At 42.1% G+C, this 27,066-nt stretch overlaps 1 protein-coding gene across 1 annotated transcript; it reads left to right on the top strand.

Moving 5' to 3' along the window:
- The first annotated feature begins 2,931 nt into the window (after window positions 1–2,931).
- On the top strand, window positions 2,932–16,831 carry LOC138772632 (all-trans-retinol 13,14-reductase-like). Its single transcript, XM_069953156.1, has 11 exons — window positions 2,932–3,331; window positions 5,866–6,048; window positions 6,127–6,356; window positions 6,487–6,682; window positions 11,748–11,942; window positions 12,189–12,308; window positions 12,754–12,892; window positions 13,588–13,697; window positions 14,689–14,855; window positions 15,118–15,277; window positions 16,365–16,831. Exons 1-11 carry the CDS (start codon window positions 3,169–3,171, stop codon window positions 16,508–16,510), a joined length of 1,809 nt encoding a protein of 602 aa, XP_069809257.1. The 5' UTR covers window positions 2,932–3,168; the 3' UTR covers window positions 16,511–16,831.
- The last annotated feature ends 10,235 nt before the right edge of the window (window positions 16,832–27,066 follow it).

Raw genomic sequence — 27,066 nt, 5'->3', positions numbered from 1 at the left:
ATATATATATATATATATATATATATATATATATATATATACATACAAATAAAGTCCCAGGCATGTACTTACTGTGTATTGTGATGTACAGAAGAATAAATGTGCAAAAAAAATATATTTTTCTGTTGTATTATTTACTATTACCATAGATATGAAATAGATTTATAGTCCTTCATCTCTTGGATACTCACGTATCCAGGTAATGAAGGGATGGAAGCATTTGTGTAACGCTGAATCTCCTTATGAATTTTCCCTATACAATGAGTGAACGCAGTGAATGGACATGGCTACACAGAGGAAAACGTATAGTGCTGTGCAGTGTACAGAAACAAATGTGTCACTGCTAGGTATCTGTACGTAGTCAGTCGGAGGTTTCTAAGTCCCCTGTATTGTTTTTCTCAGAACTGTAGTAATCACTTTTGGCCACAAGATGCCAGTATTTCAAAGGCTATACCTATGTATAAAAAAGCCAGCACATTGAAAGTCCATTGGGGAATATTGTATCATATATTTACGCACTTTGAGTAGGACCCGGGAGGCATTTTTCAAAATTGACTGCGCCACTGGATCACTGCGCCTGTGCACACACGGTAATGTAAAAAAAAAAATTGTATTACCACATGATACATCCACTTTAAGATGCAGCTAAAGCCGAAGTACTCTGCTGACTACTGCTTGATCTCCTTGGGTAATCTCAAGGGATTAGCTCTGCCTCGGTTGTACAAGCCCGGGGCCTGTATTCCTGGATCTGGCACTCCGTGATCTCTTCTGGCATGAGGCGGTATTCTCCAAACCATGAGTACAAGTACTATTTTATTAAGTCTTAAGGCCACCCTGACTGTACTGCCTAGAGAGGTCCCCCTGGGAGCCCCCTATCACTCTATAAGTCTTCCTACCTACACCTACTAAAGAGACTCTTGTAACTCAAGTATCTCCTATTCCAAAGCTATCTTTAAGTATACTCCAAAACAAACCACTGTGTCTAAACCTGGGCAAAGGTTACTGTGTAATGTCGCTTTAAGAACTGTTCAGTAAAGTATTCAAGTGGTTATGTTATCCTATCCTATCCTACATCGTCAGTCGGCACTACAGGGACTACACCCTCATCTTTAAAGAGCGTGTGTTTCGGACCCGGGAGGCTGTGACAAGCGCTTAGCAGTACGCCAACTCCTGCCCTTGCAAGATCCACCTAGCAACCTCCGGGTCACCACAGCTGCATACCCATTATTCTCAGGGTGGTTAAGTTGTCAGAGGGTAAAAATAATATGAGGGACAGCATCTGCACGAAGTGTCGGAGAACACATAGACGAAAACTTCTCATACTAAGAGGAATTCAGCTCAGGGAGACTTATCCTGGTAATCTCCACCATACACTGTGTCATGTGATTGTAGCTCACAATGCTCGAATGAGTACAGTATGCACTTTCTTGGATTTTGGTGAAGTTGTCTTTATGCTTGTGTAAGGCTGGGTTCACACTGTGTTTTTACAATTTTTTTTAATGAGTTTTTTTTACTTCCATTATTAAAAAAAAAAAGTTCAAAATGCATGCATTTTTTTAACATACACAAAAACATAGTAGACCACATTTTTGTGTACGTTAAAAAAAGGATGCTTTTTTATATGATTTTTTTTATATAATGGAGGTCAATGAAAAAAAAACAGATCGAAATGGATGCACACAAATGCATCCATTTTTCCATCTGTTTTTTCATCTGTTTTTTGCAAAAACGGTTGAAAAAAACAGATTTTAAAAACATAGTGTGAACCCAGCCTTAGGCTATGTTCACAGAAAGTATGTGTTGTATAAATCATGGCCGTTGCAACAACAGCCATGATTTAGACAGCACATACGTTGTATGTGAAAGCATAGAATCCCAGCCGGAGTGTATACACATAGTATACACTCCGTTTGGGATCCCTAGCGGCGCCACAAGAAACTGACATGTCAGAAAACTGCTGCCGCACGCTCCATTGTGAGCAGCAGGGAATTCGGATGCGGGCGCACATGGATGCACCCGCATCCGAATTCACCCGCGGTTAAGATCATCCGGCCTGGGGTTTGTGCTATCCACCTAGGACAGGTTCTATCATACTAGGAGGCAGAATGCGGTCAGACTTAGTCTAAACATGAGTACGAGTGTCACTTGTCTACTTACTACAATTCTGGCAGAGTACAGGATTTACATTGGGCAGGGCTCCTCTGGTAATTCCTCTCCTTTTACAGTAAACTGTTCTTTTTTTATACGAAACGCAAGGGACTCTGTCTCCTCCGTTTGCACCTGCACCTACTGTATACACACACCACTGTCTACCTTGGGTTATTTTTCCCCTTCTCTGTGGGTGGTGGTACCGACATCCCGGGTGGGTCAGCTACCACTCCACATTGCCACGACAAGAGCCCAAGGGACCCGCAACAAGCCCGGAGCTTACTGACCATTTGGGGTTATAAATCGGCCATACAAAAAGCAGGTACCAACATCACACCTGTGCCCTACTACAGTGCTGGCGTCACGACAAATAACATCAACATCACTGGCCGAGTACCACAGAGGCACTATTCAATGGCAACAGGAATAGCATTGTTATTTTGACCCCATACCTGTTAAAGTTATTATTTAAACACTATTGCTGGTACTAGTATGGCTGGCACTGTTATTTGGACTCTACATCTAAAGTTATTATAACAGTACTGTGTCTGGCACCATTATTTACACACTAAGGCTATGTTCAGACAGACGCAGTTCCGTGACAATTGTAGTATAATTTGGTGACCGCTGATGGTACTGCTATGAATACAGCTGCTTTATAGGTTCCTACAAGTAACAAGAATAACATGTTGTGGATTAGGAGTCTATATAGCAGGGATTGGCTCTGCAGTCCTCATAGGGTACTGTGATAACAAGGAACCTTTGTACTGTAGTTCTGAAACTTTTAGTAGCAGATTGATTCCACTGTCTGCTGTGTGTTCGCAGTCTGTGTATGTCTCCCTGCTGAAGCCTGGCTCGTGTGTATACAGATTGATAGTATCCGGGTATATTATGTCTTTGTGTAGGACTGTGTAGTGCCTGTCTGTGTATTCTGTGTACTGTGCAGCTGACTGCTATAGTAGTATCTATCCAGTTATCATCTATTTCTTCTATCAGCTATATAGCCCATTGTCCCGAATAATGTTACTATGGCTCTTGCTTCCTTTGCTCTTGTCTATTTTGTTATTCTATTTCTATCTGCGCTTATATTACGGATGGGGGAGCATCTTTAAAGAAGAATGTGTTCTGCCTCCAAGACCGCTAGTCACAGAGAAGAGAACTAGAGACAAGGTTCTTAAGCAAGGTAAGTGACTATGATGTCCCGTAGTCAGTGCATGCAGTAATGCAGTTTCTGTGATACATATTTATGTTCTTCTAATCCTGGAAAGCCCCTTTAAGGACTGATTATGACTTATCCAGTGCTACAAAAACATGGCCACTTTCCCCCCTACTCTTGTCTCCAGTTCAGGTGTGGTTTGCAATTAAGCTCCATTTACTTCAATGGAACTGACTTTCAAAACCCCACCCAAACTGGAGACAAGAGAGGGGGAAAAGTGGCCATGTTTTTGTAGCGCTGGATAACCCCTTTAATAAAGTGTCCCTTTAATTCAAAAAATACTTTTAACGTGTTACAGAGAGATGTAAATAGTTGTGACCAATCAGGCAAAAGTTGTGACCAATCAGGCAAAAGTTGTGACCGTCCAGGCTCTGGGTGTTTAGATCCCTACTGATTGCTATAATGAGCCGTAAGAAGCTTGCGGACAAGTTCTCTCCTTGACTCATTGCTCTTCCTGTCTCGCTGAAGGAGATGGATTCTATGGTAAGTCTAAAGGGCCTATTCCACGGAACGATTATCGTCCGTATTCGGCCAATATCAGCCGCTACGGACAATAATCGTCCCGTGGAATAGAGTGCAACGATCAGCCGACATCGATCATGTCGGCTGATCGTTGCAGTCGCTTGTTTTTCAACATGTTGAAAAACAAGCGACTGATATAGCAGCGATCTGCTGCCGTCGCTCCGTTGAATAGGAGCGTCAGCAGCAGATGCTGCTATATCCTATGGGCTGCCTGGGTGATCAGCGATCACCCGGGCAGCGCCCCCGCAGCTCCCCACCGCCCCCTCCCGCACTCACCCGCTCTCTGCTGCCGCGATGAATAGCGGCGGCAACGAGCGGGGAATGAGGAGCAAACGAGCGCTGAGAGCGCTGGTTTGCTTTTCTTAAAGACCCGTGGAATAGGCCCATAAGGAGCCCATCTCCTGCAGCCAGAGGAGGAGACAAGGGAGCCGAGGAGATGATCATTTAGCTGGGCTCTTCTCCCGTTTTGTCTAATGGCCAAATGGTCTAATGGGGTTTAATAAGTTGGATCTTATTTTGGTTCCTGATGGGAAATGGGGATTTACATTTGACCAAAAAGGGTAACTTGAAGCTTCTGGGCACCCATGCAAAATCTGTAAAGGGACCAAAGTACTGGCCTTATGGTCCCCATCACCTCTGTACCCCCTATAGCTGTGTCCTTGCCTTTGACAGTAGAAGATAATTACATGGAAATGGCTATCCTAATTTGTCCCCTTGGATGAGGATGGTGGCGTAGTGTTAAGGGCTGGATCTGAAAGATAATTTGATCTTTCTTTTGAAAAACCATGCCAGCAAAAGTACAGATGTACAATGTATTGATATTTTAGTTATTGCCTACAACAGTGGAGTACCTGCCTCAGTATCTATGTCAATCCTTGATAGTAAAGGTGGGCATCCTTTTTACCTACACCTGCCTTTAGTAGAAAGTTAGAACATACTGGCTACAAAGTCATGTGAGACAGCATTCTGCTTCCAGCGTATTGTTTGTGACAGTAAAGAGTTCTCGGCACTCACCAAGTTAATTCAGCAATTTATGCACATTAAGGCTATGTTCACACTACATAAGATAACGGCCGTTGTCAGCGCCTCAAAACTACAGCCGTTGTTTTGAGGTTCCCTATAATGACTGAAATGCGAAGTAACTATAGCCGTTGAATTCACACTACGTATCAGATAACGGCCGTTGTTTATACGGCCCCGTGAAAAATGAACAGTCAATTATTTCCGGCCGGTAATACTGCAACAACGGTCGTGGATTTCAATGCGGCCGCGAACGTAAAATTTATATCTGCCGAATTAAACTTGATTTTGATGTAAAAAAACTTCTGAGTGGTTTCTCGGGCTGGGCGCAGTATTTAAAGTAAATGACCTGTTTCATCCCGTTTATAAACATGCTAGGAATCAAAATTAAACAACGGCCGTAGTTTCACGACTAGCCCGTATGATAGTAATTCTACGGCAGTTGTTTTGGCCTCAAAATAATGGCCGTTATTTTACGCAGTGTGAACATAGCCTAAAACATGGATGTTTCGTCACACAGGCCTTCTTCAACAAGCTAGTTGATTAAGGCCTGTGTGCTGGAACACATCCTATGACTGTAACCTCCATGTTTTAATGTGCATAAGTTGCAGAATTAACTTGGTGAGTGCCGGAAACTCTTCACTAGAACATATTGGCTAGTCCTTTGGCCAACTTACCGTACTTATAGGTATCATCATATTAAAATCTTATATCCTATGGGTGACTGATCCATGGTATATACAGTTTCAGGGGGATTTATCAAACACGGTGTAAAGTGAAACAGGCTCAGTTGCCCCTAGAAACCAATCAGATTCCACTTTTCATTCCTCACAGACGCTTTGGAAAATAAAAGGTGGAATCTGATTGGTTGCTAGGGGCAACTGAGCCAGTTTCACTTTACACCATGTTTGATAAATCCCCCCCCTATGTGTTTTTGTTCTCTCTTTGATCTGGTGCAGGATTCTCCCAAGACAAAATCCCACCTAACCTGGATGCTGTAGTTATTGGAAGTGGTGTTGGGGGTCTATCAGCAGCTTCGGCTCTTGCAAAGGCCGGGAAAAGAGTCCTTGTCCTAGAACAACATGATCAAGCAGGTGGTAGCTGTCACACGTTCCAAGAGCACGGCTATGAGTTTGATGTTGGTAAGTATCGTACCACAACGTTATAGCTTGAGAATATCGACAAACATGTAATTGCCATAACTGTTTGTAATTGAACAGGTCTCCACTATGTTGGACAGATGCATGAAGGGGGAATGTTCAGGGTGATCATGGACCAGCTGACAGATGGACAACTCCAGTGGGTCCGCTTGGCAAACCAGTATGAATCCATCATCATAGGACATAAGGTGTATAACGTTTATGCTGGAAAATGTGAATTTCCCGAGGCTTTAAAGAAGCAGTTTCCAGGAGAGGAGGAAGCCATTGACAAATTTGTGATGTTGATGAAGGTGAGGACTTTTTTTTTTTTTTTTTGCATGACCCAGATATCACACAGAACAGAAATTGCTCAAATGTATTTTATGTTACGGAGTGAGATAAATCATAGTAAGGTTACCTACCATTTTTATCCATCTACAGAAGGTGGCTCGTCATGTGCCGCTGGTGGCAATGCTGAAGATCATGCCTCAATCCTTGTCCCTATTGCTTGTGAAGTCTGGCCTCCTTCACCGACTGTCTCCAGTTTTCCACCTTGCAGAGTCCAATCACCAGGATATTGTGGAAAGCCTAACTAGCAATAAAGATCTCCAGACTGTGTTCAGCTACCTATTCTATGGTTGGTGAGAATCTTGGCTTTGTTATATTGTGACTCCACCATTGATTTGAATGATGGGTTCTCCAAGGTACCTACAGATGTATCAAACTTTAACGTGACCTTGTCAAGTTGAAGTTTGCTACATCTGTAGGTACGCGTCGCTTCAGTTAACGTGATGTTATGCTCTTTGATCCAGATATCCACCAATTCCCTCCTATAGAGTTAACTCCTTATCATATCTGTTATGTTTCTTGTTTGAACCATCACCTCATCTTCAGCTATGGTGGACGTTATCAGCTCTATATAATTAGTGTATCAATCCTTGGATAAGGCGACTGATAAAGCAATTAGTGAAAACTGGAAATTAGACATTGTACATTGAATCCAAAGGACAAGTACAGCCTAGTACTAGTACTGCACTTTGTTGTAGATAGGATGCAAAGCATTCTAATCTGTTAAAGGGGTTCTCTAGCAACATTTTTCTTCCTTTTTTTTAATCAACTGGTGTCAGAAACTTATATAGCTTTGTCATTAACTTCTATTTAAAAAATCTCAGGTCTTCCAGTATGTAGCAGCTGCTGTATGTCCTGCAGGAAGGGGTGTATTCTTTCCAGTCTGACACAGTGCTCTTTATGCCACCTCTGTCCGTGACAGGATTTTCTACTGCAATTCTTCTGTCTGCTCAAATTTACTATTCCTTGTATGTCCCTAGTAGCTTGTTCTAGTCTTGCTCGTAGTTCTTCAGTTTGTTCTTGGTTCTTCCTGGTGTCATCCTGTTCTTTGTATCTTGAGGAATCTGCTGATTGCAATTTTTGGTGTTTTCATTTTCTGGCTTTCTATAACTTTCTTGTTTTTTTTGTAGGGAATTAGTCCAATATTTTCAATAGGGACATTTGCAGAGACAGTAAGGTTTTTTTCTGTGGTTAATTTACAGTTTAGGGGGATATCCAGGGAAAGATTAGGAACAGCTACAGTAGTTAGGGTGAGTCCTTCTGTTCATCATCATCTGCCTTCATTTCTGACTCCCATCATCATCATCATTCATCTGTGCCATCCTCCCTTTTATCACGTTCAGTTCTAGTGGTCTATAACTGAGTTGCTGTTCTTGTTATTTATTAATATTATTACCTGCCAATATTTATATATATTTTGTATACTTTTCTTCAAACTGCCTGCTTGCCGTACCATTCCACTCTACTGTAAATCCTAGGGGAATCTGAGTACTTGGAGCCACAGCTAGTAATCAGGCAATGTGACTGCTATATGTGCCGTGGCCCGGGGTGCTGTGAGTTGTTGGTACAGCAGGGTGGGCTGGGGTACACTTGGACACTAGTCACAGTGGCCAGGAGTGGTGTTAGTACCCACCCCCGGACACACAGCAATGTGCTTGAAAAAGAGGGTAGTCCAAGTTTAAGGTGTAGGTGCAGGTGCGGGGACATAAAAGTAGGACAGAGTCCAGCACTTAACCAAGATGACCGTTTACTTGAATAGCTTCAGTGCGATACAAATCAAAATAACTTCTGACAGCAGGTACAGGTGACAGAGAGTGGAGATTAGGTTGAAGAAGGAGAAGCAGCTTTTAAGAAGTGTAGGGACCGTCTTGGGTAGGTAGCTATTGTACTCTGCCAGGATAGTGTTTAGTAGAAGAAGACGGTTGAGGAAAATCTGACCGGCTTCTGCCCTAACCAGTTCAATAAGTGCCAGATTGTGTAGTACAAGCCCCAGGCCTTTACTACTGGGTATAGCAGACTTTCCAAGATCTCCCGAAATAGCAGTGCACGTTCTGTAAGGTACCTCAGCTGCAGCTCTTTGTCTTACTGTGGGCAAGTTTCTGCTTGGGTAACTGTCCCGACTGTCAAGAAGAGTGATTCCTGGCATGGATAGGGGAGAACCCAGAGGACGGTTAGCCCTTCTTGAGTTTAGCACTACATGCTGCAACAACTACTGCAGCAGAAGAATCTCTCTAAATTGTGTGTCTCAAGGCCCTATTACACAGAATGATTATCATCCCGTGTAATAGAAAGCAACGACTGTGATAGCAGCGATCCGCTGCCGTCGCTCCGTGGAATAGGAGTGGCGGCAGCAGACCGCCTCTATCCTCTATGGGCTGCCTGGATGATCACCCCTTACGCCCCCCCCCCCTGCTGCAGCTCCCCACGGCCTCCCCTGCACTTACCTGCTCGCTGTGATAGGGGCTTTAGTCCCTCCACATCACTACTGACAAAAGCAGGATATGAGAAAAATAGCAGACGGCACTGCTTCACTCTCAGCTGCAGTTCGGACCGTACCGGTGTGACCATGCGTTATATAGCCAATGTGGTGCTCAATCCCAGAAACCAGCAAAAAGAAGGCATAAAACAAAAAAGCATAGGATGGCACTCACCAGACTTGTAGTGAATCAATGTCCAATTTTATTCAGGCATGTGGGGAGCGGGGGAGAGCAGGAACCGAATGACCGCAGTTTCGCGGCAAGCGCCACTTCGTCAAACTGGTTTGACAAAGCGGCGCTTGCCGCGAAACTGCGGTCATTCGATTCCTGCTCTCCCCCGCTCCCCACATGCCTGAATAAGATTGGACATTGATTCACTACAAGTCTGGTGAGTGCCATCCTATGCTCTTTTGTTTTATGACTACTGACAAAAGATCTAAGACCTCTCACCAGGAACTGACCTCCCTTTTATAGGGGAAAGTGAGTTTTTCTGTGATTGGTAGGGTTGTGGTTGGATTCTTAGATAGGGGAGAGGAAGGGTAATAGGTAGAAAAGTGAAGGAAAACACCCGCACTTGTGTCTGGACATTACAGTAACACATGACAACAATAACGTAACTCATCACTTTCCTTCGGCTGTGCTCAATAAAAAACATATTTATATATATATATATATATATATATATATATATATATATATATATATATATATATACATATCTATATCGATAGATAGATAGATAGATAGATAGATAACAGAGAGTGACACCTAGTGGGGAGACACATAACAACACCTTCATCCCCTTTCGAGCGATACCTGACAGAGGTACTTTACCCAGGTGGTATAAGGCTTAGTGGACCACCCCTACCAGGGCATTACACATGTGAAGCCCAATTTAGCTGTTAAGTGGCCAGCTGACAACAGTGTAGCCCTAGGCAGCCACCTGTTTGATCCATCCCTTATCCTAGTCCTAAGCGACACAAACAACACTGGTAGATGAAGACTATCACATATCATTGACTTATACAACAGTAGCCAATCTACTCATAGAACAAAAACTAACTTACAAAATCTAAACCTGGTCAAAGCTTTCAGGAGCCCAGGAAACTTTAATATAATATAATGGAGAAATAACTATTACATGCTGATTTGTACATGATATTATGGGGGTTATGGAGTTAATATTTAGCTCATTCCTCTCCTTTCACACCTATTGCATCTTCTGTTTCCCTTGCATTTACCTTCTAGGTAATCCATTAACTCTTAGTAATTAGTTTATTGATGAGCTGATTATATGTCCGATAAACCAATTATGAACAAGACGCATTATCTGCATTCCAGAGTACAAGGTATTATCTGGGAACAATGTATAGGAGGGATTGAGAGCCATGTGTCCTGGGTTCTGGGTCAGGGAGGCAGCAAGGTGTCTGATTAAATGTTGGGGGTCCCCACCGATCAGCTAGTTATCTCCTATCCTGTGGAACTGTGGATGACCCTCTTTAAAAGAAATCGTGTTATCCCTAGTATACAATTTTCTACCTAGTGAGAAAGAAATTTAGCAAACCAGCCAAAGAGCCTATGTCCATGCGGGAGTCCCTAATAAAATCTATAGTGGAACCACATGACTCCCAAATGACTCCAGCCGATAATCGGCCCATGTAAAAGTGACAGTGATCACATCTGTTGGACTGCTTTAATATGTATCGCTATCAACCACACATCTTTCTGTGTAAACAGGGGATGTGCAGCCAATAGCAAAGGGAAACGGACAGCGGAGATATGCAAATATCTGTGCTGTCAGTTTCCAGATCACACAAGCACAGCATACTTACCTTCTGCACTGCTGTGTGATCCAGTATCCTGCTTTCCAGCTCTTCCGTCCTGCTCCCTGGCCGCCGCCTCCTCCAGAAACTTTGACAGCGCTAGGGTGGCAATCAGTGGGAAGAGCAAGAGAGCGGGATGCCGGATCACACAGCAGCGCACAGGGTATGTATTCACACTGCATGTGTGATTTGGTAACCAACAGCATGGATAATTGCATATTTGTATTGTCAGTTTCCATTGCCGCATGAATGATACAAGGTGTATGGGCCATGGTGGCGTCCTGTGCTCCGGGCCGCCACCATACTCGCTCCTACAGCTTACAGCTTGTGGTGGACACCGGAGACCACGTGCAGGGGCCTGGCGCCGCCATCTCTTTAGTCCTCCTGGGCACCTTAAGTATCCCTGCTTGGGTCTCCTGCTTCCTCGGCCAGCGCACGCGCCCTAGGAGGCTGCTCTGAATTTAAAGGGCCAGTTCCCCCTTAATTGGCTGCTGCATGCTGCCAGTCCCTATTTATTCCCAACATGCTCCAGGCTCCCCTGTTGAAGCCTCTGCATGCTTTCTTAGCATGTAGTCCCAGCCTGCCCATGATTCCTGCCCATGATTCCTGCCCTGTGTCTGCTGCCCACAGTTCCAGCCGTGAGACCTGCTGTCGTCCTGCCTGCCACCTATATGTCACCAGCTGCACCTTTCCCCACCACTGCTAGCAAGCCAAGCCAGGGGTAGCAACCTGGGGGGTCACCTGCGACAGCAAATCCAACCCACCTTGTGGTGGGGTCTGATGAAGACTCCGCTCCCTGAGTAGCTGAGAAGTCTAATATAAGATGATGTATAAGATTGATATACTATACAAAGTATGGAACAGATATGTCTAGTTCGCCAATGTAATTCAGCCATTCAGTGGTACAACATAAATGTCAACATAACCGTGAGACATTTACATCATGGGATCTCACCCAAAAGCTTTAGAAACATTGACATAATGCCGCAGAATACCCATATTTCTATGAACGGACCAATTGTTCTAATGGTAGGAAAATCCCTTTCTCCTCTAGGAGTTCCTCCCAATGACTCCAGCTTCATGATCAATGCCCTTCTTCTCCATCACTACAAAAGAGGAGCCTGGTATCCTCGAGGAGGAAGCAGCGAAATTGCCTTCCATATGATTCCCATTATAGAGCGTGTTGGGGGCAAGGTTCTCGTAAGGGCTCCAGTTACACGAATCTTGTTAAACAATGGGAGAGCCACAGGTAAGTTATGAAGGACAATAGAATGAGTACATTTAGATGGGCATTGGTGGTAGGGCACGATTCTGAGGCTGTGGTGTATAGTGGGAGCTTCTTGGCCTACTTTATGATGCCAATGATGTCTTGTGAGCATAGAATTAAAACGTTACTATAGTCAGTTTATCTATCTGTCTATTGGCATGCGTTGCTGAATATAGAGGTCGAGGATGTTAACGGTGATGGCTTGGAACATCTACATTTTCTCCTCAGGGGTGGCTGTACAACAAAAAGACAAGGAGATATGTATTCATGCTCCAGTGGTCATATCAGATGCCGGCATGTTCAACACCTACGAGCAGCTTCTACCTCCTGCGGTCAGAAACACACCAGGTACGTTATGACCACGTGGAACGGCCATGTATTGTTTCTGTCTGAAAAACTCCCAATCTATCCCTAATTGTACAACTCTTAAGGCCCTATTACACCAAACAATTATCGTCTGTATTTGGCCAATTATCGGTGATTACGCCCGATAATCGTTTGGTGTAGTAGCTACTGTTAAAAGACAACGATCAGCCGATGTTGGCTGATCATTGTCTTTCAACCTGTTGAAATTTTTCTTAACGATAACGTGTAATACGAGCAGTGGCAGCAGACAGCCGCTATCTCCTATGGGCTCTTTAGATCGTCTAGGGAGCCCCCACACCTCCCCGTGCTTGCTTGCTCATCCTGATCGGCCCATGTAATAGGGACTTTAGTTTTATAGTAAATAAAAAATCACTATATAAAGGTTTTTTTTTGTTCATCACCCATTTGTTCTTCTCTTCCTTGCTAGAAGTGGAGTCCATGCTGTCTAGTCTGCAGTATGGGATGGGTTGCTTCTTAGTGTTTGTAGGCATACGTGGGACGAGTGATGAGCTGGGACTGAAGTCTACAAACCTCTGGATCTACTCGGAGAGTGACCTCAACAGCATGTAAGTCTTGGTAGAGAAAAACTGGCAAATCAAACCCGAAATCTCAACTCACAGAACTCAAAACTGGAACGTGGATCACCAAGTGGTGCCAGTGCCCATCACCATTGTTCTTACCTCTCGTTCAAAAACTAGAGCCATAGATTTTGCAATATTTTGGCAAATTCAACTCCTTACATCTATACAAAGTGGTTGTAATGCTGGCCATACATCTAAGATAGCTGTTGGCCAAAAGCTTCATTCGGTCTTTCAGTGAACCTTAGAGATGATCGCAACTCGAGTATGCTCATGTTTAATCGGTCAACATTTAAATACCATTGACTGAAGAGGAGCCCTATGGCATCCAACTTCTTCAGCCACCGGTATTTAAATGCGGAAAGTTTGTGCTCTGCTCCAGTTGCACTTATCTCTGGTGAACATACATGCTCAGATCTGATAAGTTTTCATTGGAGAGAGGGGGATAAATCACCACAAGCCCCTCTTATGCCAGTTTATCTCTTGGGGGGAACAAAAAAAGCAGGCATGTTAAAATTCATTATGTGGAGCTATCCCACCATCCTCCACCCCCCCCCCCTCCCCCCCTGCCATGCCTCTGAAGTGTTCCCTCCAACTTATTTAAAGGAATAGGAGATAACGACTAATAAGAATAGGGAAACAAAAGAGTATCCGTTTTTGTATTCTTTTCGTTATTAATTCAGGATGGAGAAATTCTCAAGTTTGGAATGGGAAGAGGTTTGCGAACAATTACCCTTAATGTTCATCACATTTCCATCTGCGAAAGATCCCACCTACAGCCAGAGACATCCAGGTCAGAACTATATGAATATGTATCTTTTAATAAATAAATAAAAAATAATAAAGGAAAGAAAGCAAAGTCCAGATGGCTTCTAAAAATCTGACCAGACTAGGGAAAACACTATTGTGCAGCTGAATCACTAGCCGCTAATTCTCCTCATAGAGATACTTGAAGGGGGTATTCTAGCCAAAAACATCAGTGATGAGGGGGTGAACAGGTATAAGTCGGACTCTAACTTTGATGCCTAAAAGGATCCAGAGGCCTATTGAAAGACACCATTATCATACTGTACGATAAAGACCACATTCAAGGTGGGCTCATATTGAATTGGGTCCTAGAAGCCACAAATTATTTCTCCATTATTTATCAGATTAGCGGGGGTCCATCTCTGGTACCCTTACAATCAATGGTTATGTAGTCAGACACTGAATTCCAGGGTAGTTGACTATAAATACTTTTTTAAATTGTCTAGTAGCAGAGAGTTATTCTACAATGTGAGCATGTTTATGGGGAGATTAAAAGGGTTCTTCAGCAAAAAAAAAATATTCTTTTCTTTTAAATCAACTGGTTTCAGAAAGTTATATAGACTTGTAATTCATTTCTATTTACGAGCTGCTGTATGCCCTGCAGGAAGTGGTGTATTCTCTCCAATCAGACACAGTGCTCTCTGCTGCCACCTCTTTCCATGACAGGAACTGTCCAGAGCAGGAGAGGTTTTCGGTGGGGATTTGCTGCTGCTCTGAACAGTTCCTGACTCGGACAGAGGTGGCAGCAGAGAGCACTGTGTCAGACTCATCCTGCGTGACATACAGCAGCTGATAAGTATGGGGAAACTTGAGATTTTTAAATAAAAGTAAATTACAAATCTATATAACTTTCTGAAACCAGTTGATTTGAAAGAAAAATATTTTCACTGGACAACCCCTTCAACCCAGATGATCATTTGCTCTGTCAATCCTTATTTTAATATAACTTTACAAAGCCTACCTTTCCGTCCCTACAGGCCGATCGTCTATGACCCTGCTGACCATGGCCCCTTATAGTTGGTTCCAACAGTGGAGTGGTCAACAGCCACGGCACCGCGGAGATGAGTACCATGCTATGAAGATGAAACTGGCAGAGCATATGGTTGAAAGAGCAATAAAGGAAAATCCACAACTAGAAGGCAAGGTGAGGGCACAGCCCAGAGGGTTGTGTGTGCATGGAAACACTGTATTACACCAGTGCAGATCCCAAGGGGCGCGAGCATGACATAGGGTGCTCTTTATGGACCGTTCCTTTAAAAGTCTCCCTTCCCCTCCATGCCCTATGATTTGGGATTCAGATGGTGACCATGATATTGATAGGGCACTGATCATAAGAGGTTCCATTGACCATAAGACTCCTTACATGTGAGCATTTACTGTTGTCTGCATTTGTCTGTCATCCTTAGATTGAATACATGGAAGCCGCCACCCCGGTGAGTAATGAATATTACCTCCGGGCACCGAGGGGATCTATGTATGGTGCTGAGCAGAACTGTAGTAGATACCAATGTGAGATTATCAGCAGAATGAGGACGCAGACTGTAGTGCCAGGCTTATACCTGACAGGTGAGAAGCCACAGATCTACCTGTCAACAAATATCCTTATTATGTGCATAGCCCACCCGGGTAAGCATGAGGAAACTCGCACAAAAATGCCCACTTTTGGGAACATTTGTATAAGCTTTACCCAGGGAAGTATGTACTGTAACAGAGTACATAGAAAGAGGCTGCCTTAAACCGGTTGTTCACCCAAAAAAATTTTTTGTTTTAAATCAACTTATGCAAGAGATTTGTGATTTACTTCTGTTAATAAATCTGAAGTGGTCCAGTACTTATCAGCTGTTGTATGTCCTGCAGGAAGTGGTGCATTCTTTCCAGTCTGGAGAACAGGTATGGTTTTCTATTGGGATTTGCTACTGCTCTGGACAGTTCCTGACATGGACAGAGGTGGCAGCAGAGAGCACTATGGAAAGAATACACCACTTCCTGCAGCACATACAGCAGCTGTTTAGTACTGGAAGACTGAATTTTTTTTTAATCTCTGACACTTTCTGGGACCAGTTGAAAGAAAGAAAAAACAATTGGTGAACTACTCTTTTAAAGGGATTATCCCATGAAAAATGTGTATTTCAATGGTATTCTTGAAAATAAATGTTTAATCCATAACAATTGATTGAAAATTCTGTTTCTCTTACGTGATATCTTACATGATTGTCAGTGGTAGCGCCCCCTGCTGTTCATGGATACTTTTGTCCACTTGTATGTTATATACTTTGTATATAAACTTCCATACGCCGGCTGCTTGCTGGTCACATGATCAATTATCACTGATGGTCACGGGTGCCCAGCCACTGAAAGTAGAAGAACTATGGGGGAGATTTATCAAACTGGTGTAAAGTAGAATTGTCTTAGTTGTCCCTAGCAACCAATCAGATTCCACCTTTCATTCCTCACAGATTCTTTGAAAAATGAAAGGTGGAATCTGATTGGTTGCTAGGGGCAACAGGGCCAATTCTACTTTACACCAGTTTGATAAATCGCCCCCTATGTTTCCATTCATGGACTTCTGACCCATTGAATTTAACATGTACATTACCCAGAGTTTCCATTACATAGAAGAATATTCTAATCCTACATGTCTCCTCTGTTCCAGGTCAGGACGTCTTCAGCAGTGGGGTGGCAGGTGCCGTACATGGAGGATTGCTTTGTGCCTCTGCTGTCCTCGGTAAAATCCTCTACATTGACTTAATGATGCTGAAAAAGAGGCTGAAACGTCGGATAAGACAGAGGCGCTCATAGAGAGAGGGGACTGGTGGCCATGAAGGGCTGACCTCATCTGTCACTGCCGTAGTACCAAATATTCTTATTATTGTACCTATGGTATCCAGCGAGGACAATGACAATGAGAGCTACATGATGGAATGAATACAAATGTTCAGATAACATATGTTCAATATATACAGTCCGCCAATCTTACATTTCGTTTTTGAAAAAAAAAAAAACAACAGTTTATTTGGGTCTAGAGTGTCACAATACCCCCCCCCCCAAAAAAAAAGCTCTATATGTTATTAAATCTAATTAAATATATTATTAAATATATCTTTTTCATTTTACAATGTATTATCGAGTATCCCTCGTATATAAATATTGTTCCTTCATAAATTAACATATTAACAAATATAACAAATTAACAATATTACAAAATCCATACAGATAACTCCTCTTTTTTAGACCACATGTCCCCTATATCTCCTCCTATTACTCCATATACCTTCCCCTATATCTCCCCCTATTACTCCATATACCCTCCCTATATCTCCTCCTATTACTCCATATATCCTCCCTATATCTCCTCCTATTACTCCATATACCCTCCCCTATATCTCCTCCTATTACTCCATATAACCCTCCTATATCTCCTCCTATTACTCCATATAACCTCCCTATATCTCCTCCTATTACTCCATATACCCTCCCCTATATCTCCTCCTATTACTCCATATAACCCTCCTATATCTCCTCCTATTACTCCATATAACCTCCCTATATCTCCTCCTATTACTCCATATATCCTCCCTATATCGCCTCCTATTACTCCATATAACCCCCCAATATCTCCCCCTATTACTCCATATAACCTCCTATATCTCTTCCTATTACTCCATTTAACCTCTCCTATATCTCCTCCTATTACTCCATATAACCTCCCCTATATCTCCTCTTATTACTCCATAACCCCCCCCTATATCTCCCCTATTACTCCATATACCCTCCCTATATCTCCTCCTATTACTCCATATAACCTCCCCTATATCTCCTCCTATTACTCCATGTATCCTCCCCTATATCTCTTCCTATTACTCCATATAACCTCCTCTATATCTCCTCCTATTACTCTATATACCCTCCCAATATCTCCTGCTATTACTCCATATATCCTCCCCTATATCTCCTCCTATTACTCCATGTAACCTCCCTATATCTCCTCCTATTACTCCATATAACCTTCCCTATATCTCCTCCTATTACTCCATATACCCTCCCTCTATCTCTTCCTATTACTCCATATAACCTCCCTATATCTCCTCCTATTACTCTATATACCCTCCCTATATCTCCTCCTATTACTCCATATAACCTCCCCTATATATCCTCCTATTACTCAATATAACCTTTTTCCCATCACTAGTAATAGACTATGTCACTGTCTGGGTGCCTCTTTGACCCCCATGTGGTCTTCTTCTTCTTCATCGTCTCTATTCTGCAGTGCTCCAGGTCAGTGCTCCATGTTGTAGCTCCACACATCCCTCCTACTGATCTGTGTGACATCCATGAGGAAACCTTTGTAGTTTCCAGGGCCTCTGTCATCAGCTTTGTACCCCAACAACAGGAGGCGCAGGGTCCGGGCTGTTCAGCATCACACTGCTGTAGGACGGTGGACTGGAGGTACTGGGAGGGTATAGAAATGGCTTGGCCGTCACCTACAGATGGGGGAAAATGTTCAGTGCTGAGTCACATCTCCATACATGCAGCATTGAGATTATATGAATAATACTCTATACTAAACTGATTGTTTACAGAAGACAATTTTTTTTTTCTTAGGAGGTTCCTGATGGCAAAACCTCAGGATAAGATTTGATTGGTGGCGATCTGACACCTGGCACCCCTGCCAAAGCCATGAAGCCTGCATACACAGAGAACATAGCGGTGGGTTACTACAGCTCAGTTCCTATTGAAGTGAATGGGAGTTGAGCTGCGGTCACTCAGCACAATCATTACCAAATGTACGGATCCCCACTAATCAGCTATTGATGGCCTATCCCAGCCTTGGCCATTAATAAAAATTAAATTAAAAAAAGTCACAGAAAACCCCTATAATAATGACTATACTTCTTATTGGTTAGCTTCTTCCATATGCTCTTCAGATTATTATTTAATGAAGCTTAGTTTTACAAAAATATGGCTGCTTTCTTCCAAAAACAGCACAACACCTGTCTGTGGGTCTCAAGTTAGCTCAGGTTGAGCTCAGGGTCTCATCTCCTGTGAGGTGAGATTAGCATCTTGCCTCAGGCAATAGATTGCAGTATCCTTGAGAGGCAGCACTGCAGACATCTAAGTATATAAGTACTAAACAATTTATAGCACTGCTCCTGTCAACCTGTATAGATACTGCACAGTACCACTTCTACCGGCCTATATAAACACTAAGGGGGGCATTTATTAAGTCCGGCGTTTTTTACGCCGGACTTATAAATACCCCCGCAGCTGCGGAGCTACGGGGATTTATGTAGAGGCGGACTGCCGAAAACCTACGCCAGCTGAGGACTGGAGTAGGTTTTCGGCGTACATTTGGGCGGAACAGATGGTAAATCGCGCGGACTCTGAGTCCGCGCCCTCTGTTCCGCCCAGTACACGCCCCCTTTCCGCCCCCCCTGGCGTACTCGGCGGAAAGTGCCGATTTGCAAATATTTTATTTGCAGATCGGCAATTTGCGTATAAAAAAATACGCAAATCGGCACTTTCCGCCGAAAATCATCCTTTTGCCGGATGATACATGTGGCCCTAACAGTACAAAGTCTGTTTCCCTCTATAGACTTCTACCCTGTATATAAACTTTCCTGTATCACTTCTCTTGCCCCATATGTAAACACTGCACAATACTACCCCTCTAGTCCTGTATGCTGAGTGTGACTGTCAGTATCTGCTATGATTCTATACATATAGAAAGTGCACAGTACGACTTCTCTTGTCCTGTATGCTGAGTGTGACTGTCAGTATCTGCTATGATTTTATACATATAGAAAGTGCACAGTACGACTTCTCTTGTCCTGTATGCTGAGTATGACTGTGAGTATCTGCTATGATTCTATACATATAGAAAGTGCACAGTACGACTTCTCTTGTCCTGTATGCTGAGTGTGACTGTCAGTATCTGCTAGGATTCTATACATATAGAAAGTGCACAGTACGACTTCTCCTGTCCTGTATGCTGAGTGTGACTGTCAGTATCTGCTATAATTCTGTATAGATAGAAAGTGCACAGTACGACTTCTCTTGTCCTGTATGCTGAGCTTTATTTACAGAAAAGCAAGAATTAGCCCTGGATGCGCCGAAACACCAGGGACAACCCGTGGACTGTCAGTATCTGCTATGATTCTATACATATAGAAAGTGCACAGTACGACTTCTCTTGTCCTGTATGCTGAGTGTGACTGTCAGTATCTGCTATGATTTTATACATATAGAAAGTGCACAGTACGACTTCTCTTGTCCTGTATGCTGAGTATGACTGTGAGTATCTGCTATGATTCTATACATATAGAAAGTGCACAGTACGACTTCTCTTGTCCTGTATGCTGAGTGTGACTGTCAGTATCTGCTAGGATTCTATACATATAGAAAGTGCACAGTACGACTTCTCCTGTCCTGTATGCTGAGTGTGACTGTCAGTATCTGCTATAATTCTGTATAGATAGAAAGTGCACAGTACGACTTCTCTTGTCCTGTATGCTGAGCTTTATTTACAGAAAAGCAAGAATTAGCCCTGGATGCACTGAAACACCAGGGACAACCCATGGACAGGTGTGCCTTTGTTTTTTTTTTACTAGCCATATTTTTTCTAATTTTGGACAACCCCTTGTCAACCCCTTAAGATGCACTGTGACTTACCTCTTCATATGGCGGCGGTGCACCCATGTTTATTAGAGGTGTCTCCCGTGGGGACGGCGGTGTGGACCGACTTCGAAATCGACAAACATTATTACAGATACCACAAAGGCACAGGACTGAGAACACGATCAACATACAGATAAACAGCGGCCTGCAGAACAAAAGAATAAGATGTATATGCCGTATCCAGCTCTAGCCATCGTCGGAGTGTCCATTACACTTTTTGTTAAAAATTCGGATAAATTGCAGAATATTAAATGATTTATCGCTGAATGTAAAGCCCCTTTGAGATTCCTGACAAATGGGGGCATGACTATAGGAATGGGGGGGGGGTTATAGCCCTACTGTTGTGACTTTATAGTTGTACAGATTTAAGACAGGTGGTGCTGCTTTAAAAGGGATGTAAATATGTGTCGCTAGTGTATTACTTTAAGGGGGGGGGGGGTTGGTAATATATGTAACTTCCTTTCTTATCTCTCTCTCTCTTCCTCTTATCTATTGTTTTACGTGTGCATGCAAAAAAAAATATAATAAATAAAAAAATAAATACATGACATATTTTATTCACTGTCACATCTTTGGTTTTGCAGGGAAGTCAAGTGGAAATTGCAGATAAGTTATAGCAGACTTATTTCAACCGAAAGAGGATGATAAACCTCAAGCTGGTGAACAAGCTGAGCCTTGGAAGTGCTCCCCCTTAACCATGTTAGAATGGTTATGGCATTCTGGGGAAGGCATGGTCATTAATAGGGTTGGTCACCAAAATTTTTTTCTTTTAATACTGGTGCCATAAATTGCCAGAGATATGTAATTTAATTCTATTAAAAAGTCTTTTAGTACTTATCAGCTGCTGTATGTCCTGCAGGAAGTGGTGTATTCTCTCTAGTTTTACACTGTGCTCTCTGCTCTCACCTCTGTCCATGTCAGGAACTGTCCAGAGCAGTAGCAAATCCCCATAGAATACCTCTCCAGCTCTCCAGGCTGGAAAGAATAAACCACATTCTGCTGGACATACAGCAACTGATAAGTACTGGAAGACAAGATTTTTTTTTATAGAAATAAATTACAAATCTCTGCCACTTTCTGGCACCGGTTGATTTGAAAGAAAAACTTTCTTGGTGAACTACTCCTTTAAGCACAAGTGTGATGGCCTTTTAGGAAAATTGGGGCTCCTGCACATTGCTACTGTACCTCCCCGCGTCAGATGAGAAGCTGGATTCATGAAGATCATCAGCAATTCCAGCAATTAGCTTTTTCCTAATGTATCATAATCTTTACAGTAAGCCTCGGGAACAGTTTGACCTAAGTAATACAGTATATTTTCCTTTCAGTACCGAGCACTATCTAGTGTCTAGAGCATGCAATACTCTAAAGGTGGCCATACACCTTCAATCAATGTTGGCTGAACATTAAAGGGGTACTCCAACAAAAATCTTTTTCTTTCAAATCAACTGGTTTTGGAAAGTTATATAGATTTGTAATTTACTTCTATTTAAAAATCTCAAATCTTATCATACTTATTAGCTGCTGTATGTCCTGCAGGAAATGGTGTATTCTTTTCAGTCTGACACTGTGCTGCCACCTCTGTCCGAGACAGGAACTGTCCAGAGCAGCAGCAAATTCCCATAGAAAACCTCTCCTCCAACAAAAATCTTTCTTCTTTCAAATAAACAGTTCCTGTCATGGACAGAGGTGGCAGCAGAGAGCACTTTGTCAGAATGAAAACAAAACACCACTTCCTACAGGACATACAGCAGCTGATGGGAAGTATGGGAAGACTAAAGATTTTTAAATAGAAGTAAACTACAAATCTATATAACTTTTAAAACCATTTGATTTGAAAGAAAAAGATTTTCGCTGACAATCTGACAGTTATCTCCCCCAACCTCCTCAATTACACTAGCCAAACGTCAAGTGTTCTCTATGGAGAGGAGTAAGCTATAGCTACAGCCTGCTCTGGCACTGGCTTATCCCTCCTAAACAAAAAGAGTAAGGTGGTATAAATTCAACACACCCAACCCTTTTCTCCATAGACATAGTTTCATGCCCTGAGACATGTCAAAAGTTACTAATCGGACCACCTCTCTCTCTCTCCTGAGATCCCCTAAGACCCTAAGGGGGCCTTTACACAGAGATTTATCTGACAGATTTTTGAAGCCAAAGCCAGGAACAAACTTTAAAAAGGTCATAAAGGAAAGACTGAGATTTCTCCTCTTCTTAAATCCAATCCTGGCTCCGGCTTCAAAAATCTGTCAGATAAATCTGTCTGTGTAAAGGCCCCCCTAAAAGTGTTACAGATTGTGAGAACGAGTTCCTTCTCCCACAATGAGGGCTGATGCTGCACACTGTGCTATATTACGGAGAGAGAACCGCAAGTGAAAGTCCAATGACATTCGTGAACGATCGCGGTAAATCATTTACACTTTGTTTTCGTATTAACTTTTCGTGTTCTAGACCTTTCCTCGGGCCCAGACAGAAAGAAGAAGGGCTGTAGCCTTGGAATACAGCAGTATTGCACTGTATAGCAGCATATTGCTCTTCAGCTGTAGAGAAGCTACAGACCTAGTCTGGCCCTACAATCTGTGCCTGTGAAGGAATGCTGGGAGTTGTAGTGTCACAGTGGTTGGAGAGCCCAGGCTTGCTCAGACATACCCCAGTTATTATACCAGCCTGTACTACTGTACCAGTGAGCTGACCTCCTTATTGTAGGTATTACAGGGTGACGGCTACACACTGGCATAAATGTGCCATGTTATTTATCAGGTTTCCTATAGACGCACATGGTGATGGTGCGAGTCATTGTTCTAGGAATATAAACACTTGCGTCTGTATTTGTTGTTGGTGCTGCTCTGGGCACTGTTTATGTTAGTGCCCTTTATTTCAGTTGGAAGAACACCCTCCCACTCAGTTGCTGGCGGGCATCATAGTAAATACCAACACACTGGTGCCTGACTGGCAAAGTAACATTGTATAAATTGGTCACTATAGGGTGGTATAATTTATTTGGTCTACGTATTTCAGCTTTGTATCAACTGGTCATCATACGACAGTATCATTATTATTATTATTATTATTTTTGTCAATGTATTTCAGCATTGTACCGGTTATTTAGCACATGGCGGTATTATTTATTTGGTTTCTGTATTTCAGCATTATTTAATTGGTGACTGTATGGCAGCATTATTTATTTGCTGACTTCATGACAACAATTTTTATTAGAATAATAGATGACAGTATTATATATTTAGCAACTGTATGGCAGTATTATTTTCCTTTTTTAAAACACTGTATGGTGGTATTATTAATTCAGTCATTGTGTGGCTGTAATATGCGTTCTTTTTATGGTGCACATATTTATACCTAATTCATGTGGGAGAGATAGCTACATAGATCTTTTTTTTCTACTGCTATTATTTATTTTGTGGCTATATGGCAATATATGGCAGTATTATTTATTTGATCCGTGTGTAATATTTTTTATTTGATAACAGTATGAGAGTTTATTTGATAAACTTGTCTGACAACTGTTAGACATGAGCAAACATTTTCAAAGTATTGCCCCGCAGGTTTGCTGAACTCTCAGGCAAAGTTCATGTTCGCCCAAACCGAACCGAACCTTTAAGGCACCACACTAGTACAGACAAATGATTGCAAGCGTTTAGATGTTTTAGTGCAGTTCAGCAAGTTCGCTCATCAATACTTACCTGTCTGCGCTGCCTCGGAATCCCTGCTGATTGCAGTCAACTCCACTTACAGCCTGCTCGTTCAATCACTGACTGACTGAGACAGGACAGCACTGCGGCAAGTGATTGGCTGAGCGGGCTGTCACTCTTGACTCATTCAGGTAGTGGAGTCGGCTGCGATCAGTGGGAGACACTAGAGACACTTAGGAGGACAAAGGGGAAGTGCAGACAAGTAAGTATAGGCTTTTTTTTTTTTTTCTATGTGTATTAAATTCTGTGGCTGCCATCTTAGACCGGTTCGTTATGAACTTTGCAAAAAAGTTCATATCGAATTTCAGCTTGTTAAGTTTGGTTTGCTTATCTCTAACTATATAGCAGCATCACATTTGTCACTGTAAGTCGGTATCATTTATTAATCGTTATGCAGCTTTCATTTTCAGCCATTTTATGGCACTCATTTATATTTACATTAAAGGGTCATGGCATCATTTATTTTTATGACTACATTATTTGGCGAATGCATGCCTATATTATTTATCTGGTCAATGTATGACAGACTTTTTTTATGATGGCACTTATAGTGTGGTAACTAGTTGTGTTATTTCTTTGATTCAGATTTGATATTTAATTGATTACTATATGGCAGTACTACTTATTTTGTCTGATGGTATTTATTTCATCACTGTATAGCAGTATTTTAGATTTTGGTCACTGTATGTTGGTATTATTGGTCATTGTGTGTCTATTATAAAATTCCGTCCTTTTATGGTACTTTTTCATGTTTACATTGATGCCTGTCAGCATTATATTTATATATATCACAACACTTATTTATTTGGTAACTGTATTAGTAGCGGGTGAGTGCGGGAGGGGCCACGGGAAGCTGCGGGGAGCTGCCCGGGTGATTGCTAGATCGTCCGGGCAGCCCATAGAGAAGAGTGGCGGTCCTATTCCACGGAGCAACAGCAGCAGGTCACTACTATAACAGTCGTTCGTTTTTCAACATGGTTGAAAGACAAACGACAGCAACGATCAGCCGACATGAACGATGTCGACTGATCATTGCCTTCTATTCCACGGGACGATTACTGTCCGTAACTGCCGATATTAGCAAAATACGGACAATAATCGTTCTGTGGAATAGGGCTTTAAGTCACTTTTGTTTTTATAACTGCATTATTTATTTGGTGACTACATGGTATTATCTTGTATTTAGTCAATGTATGACAGCATAGGTTATATGTAAGATGACATTGATCAATTGCTAATTGTAATGTGGTATTCTTTCCAGTCTGACACAGTGCTCTCTTCTGCCACCTCTGTCCATGCCAGGAACTGTCCAGAGCAGGAGAGGTTTTCTATGGAGATTTGCTACTGCTCTGAACAGTTCCTGACATGGACAGAGGTGGCAACAAAGAGCACTGTGTCACACTGGAAAGAACACACCACTTCCTGCAGGACATGCAGCAGATGATAGCTACAGGAAGACTTGAGATTTTAGAATAGACATAATTTACTAATCTGTATAACTTTCTGAAACCAGAGGAAGTACCCCATTTGAGGTATTGCAATACTATATTGTACTGTATAATCATTGTACTGTATTTATTTGCTCTTCCTACTGCTCTGGCATTACATGATGCTTTTTTGATTTGCACTATTTATATGTAAGATCACAGTAATTACTTAGTGACTATATGGTGGTAATATATATGTGGTCAATGTACGGCAGAAATATTTTATTGTCACTGTATAATGGTATTATTTATTCCTTTCTATGGCTGTAGCTTTCTTTCACTGTATGGTAATATTCTGATCACTTACTAGAAGTACCTTTAAATTGTCATTTGATTTCAGGTTTGACCATAGTTTTACTTTTCATTTCCCCACCCAAAGCATTGTTTCAAGTGGTGACTGTGTGTACTGGCGTCATTGCCAACCAAATCAAATAACATGATGTTTGCTGTAAGTGTCAGCCACACCACTGATCTTCCAGTATTGGCAAGGTTATCAGATAAGGAAAGCTTCTGGCTCAGGATAGACACTTAACCTGATATTATGCACATTCTGCCAGAGTTGTTGTGTGGTTAATAGGACGTGACCAGTGATATTACAGCATTATAAATGTACCTTTGCATAACAATTTATTTCGTTATTGCAATTTATGTAAACCTGTTATTATGACGCACAGGAAGAGACGTACCCATACCAGCTGTAGTCCAGGTAGACTTTACCCTGAGTGTCACAACAGGAAGATCCATCCAGACACCTACACGAGACATGTAATACGTGAATGACGCCTCCTATAGCCAATGACGTAATGAAAAAAAGTATCCACAATAATTATATCAACTGCTGATATACTGTGTAATCTATACTAATAAAAGGGATTATTAAAGGAATAATACTCATTTATATATATGTCAGTGTATCAACTACATAGTATAGGTTATATGGAGTAATAGGAGGAGATATAGGGAGGTTATATGGAGTAATAGGAGGAGATATAGGGAGGTTATATGGAGTAATAGGAGGAGATATAGGGGAGGTTATATGAAGTAATAGGAGGAGATATAGGGAGGTTATATGGAGTAATAGGAGGAGATATAGGGAGTATATGGAGTAATAGGAGGAGATATAGGGGGTTATATGGGGTAATAGGAGGAGATATAGGGGAGGTTATATGGAGTAATAGGAGGAGATATAGGGAGGGTATATAGAGTAATAGGAGGAGATATAGGAAGGATATATGGAGTAATAGGACGAGATATAGGGAGGTTATATGGAGTAATAGGAGGAGATATAGGGGAGGGTATATGGAGCAATAGGAGGAAATATAGGGAGGTTATATGGAGTAATAGGAGGAGATATAGGGGAGGGTATATGGAGTAATAGGAGGAAATATAGGGAGGTTATATGGAGTAATAGGACGAGATATAGGGAAGGTATATGCAGTAATAGGAGGAGATATAGGGAGGTTATATGGAGTAATAGGAGGAGATA

Source organism: Dendropsophus ebraccatus, chromosome 14 (genome assembly GCF_027789765.1).
Source record: "Dendropsophus ebraccatus isolate aDenEbr1 chromosome 14, aDenEbr1.pat, whole genome shotgun sequence".
NCBI classification, from domain to species: domain Eukaryota; kingdom Metazoa; phylum Chordata; class Amphibia; order Anura; family Hylidae; genus Dendropsophus; species Dendropsophus ebraccatus.
This window is presented reverse-complemented; position numbering and strand designations above follow the sequence as displayed.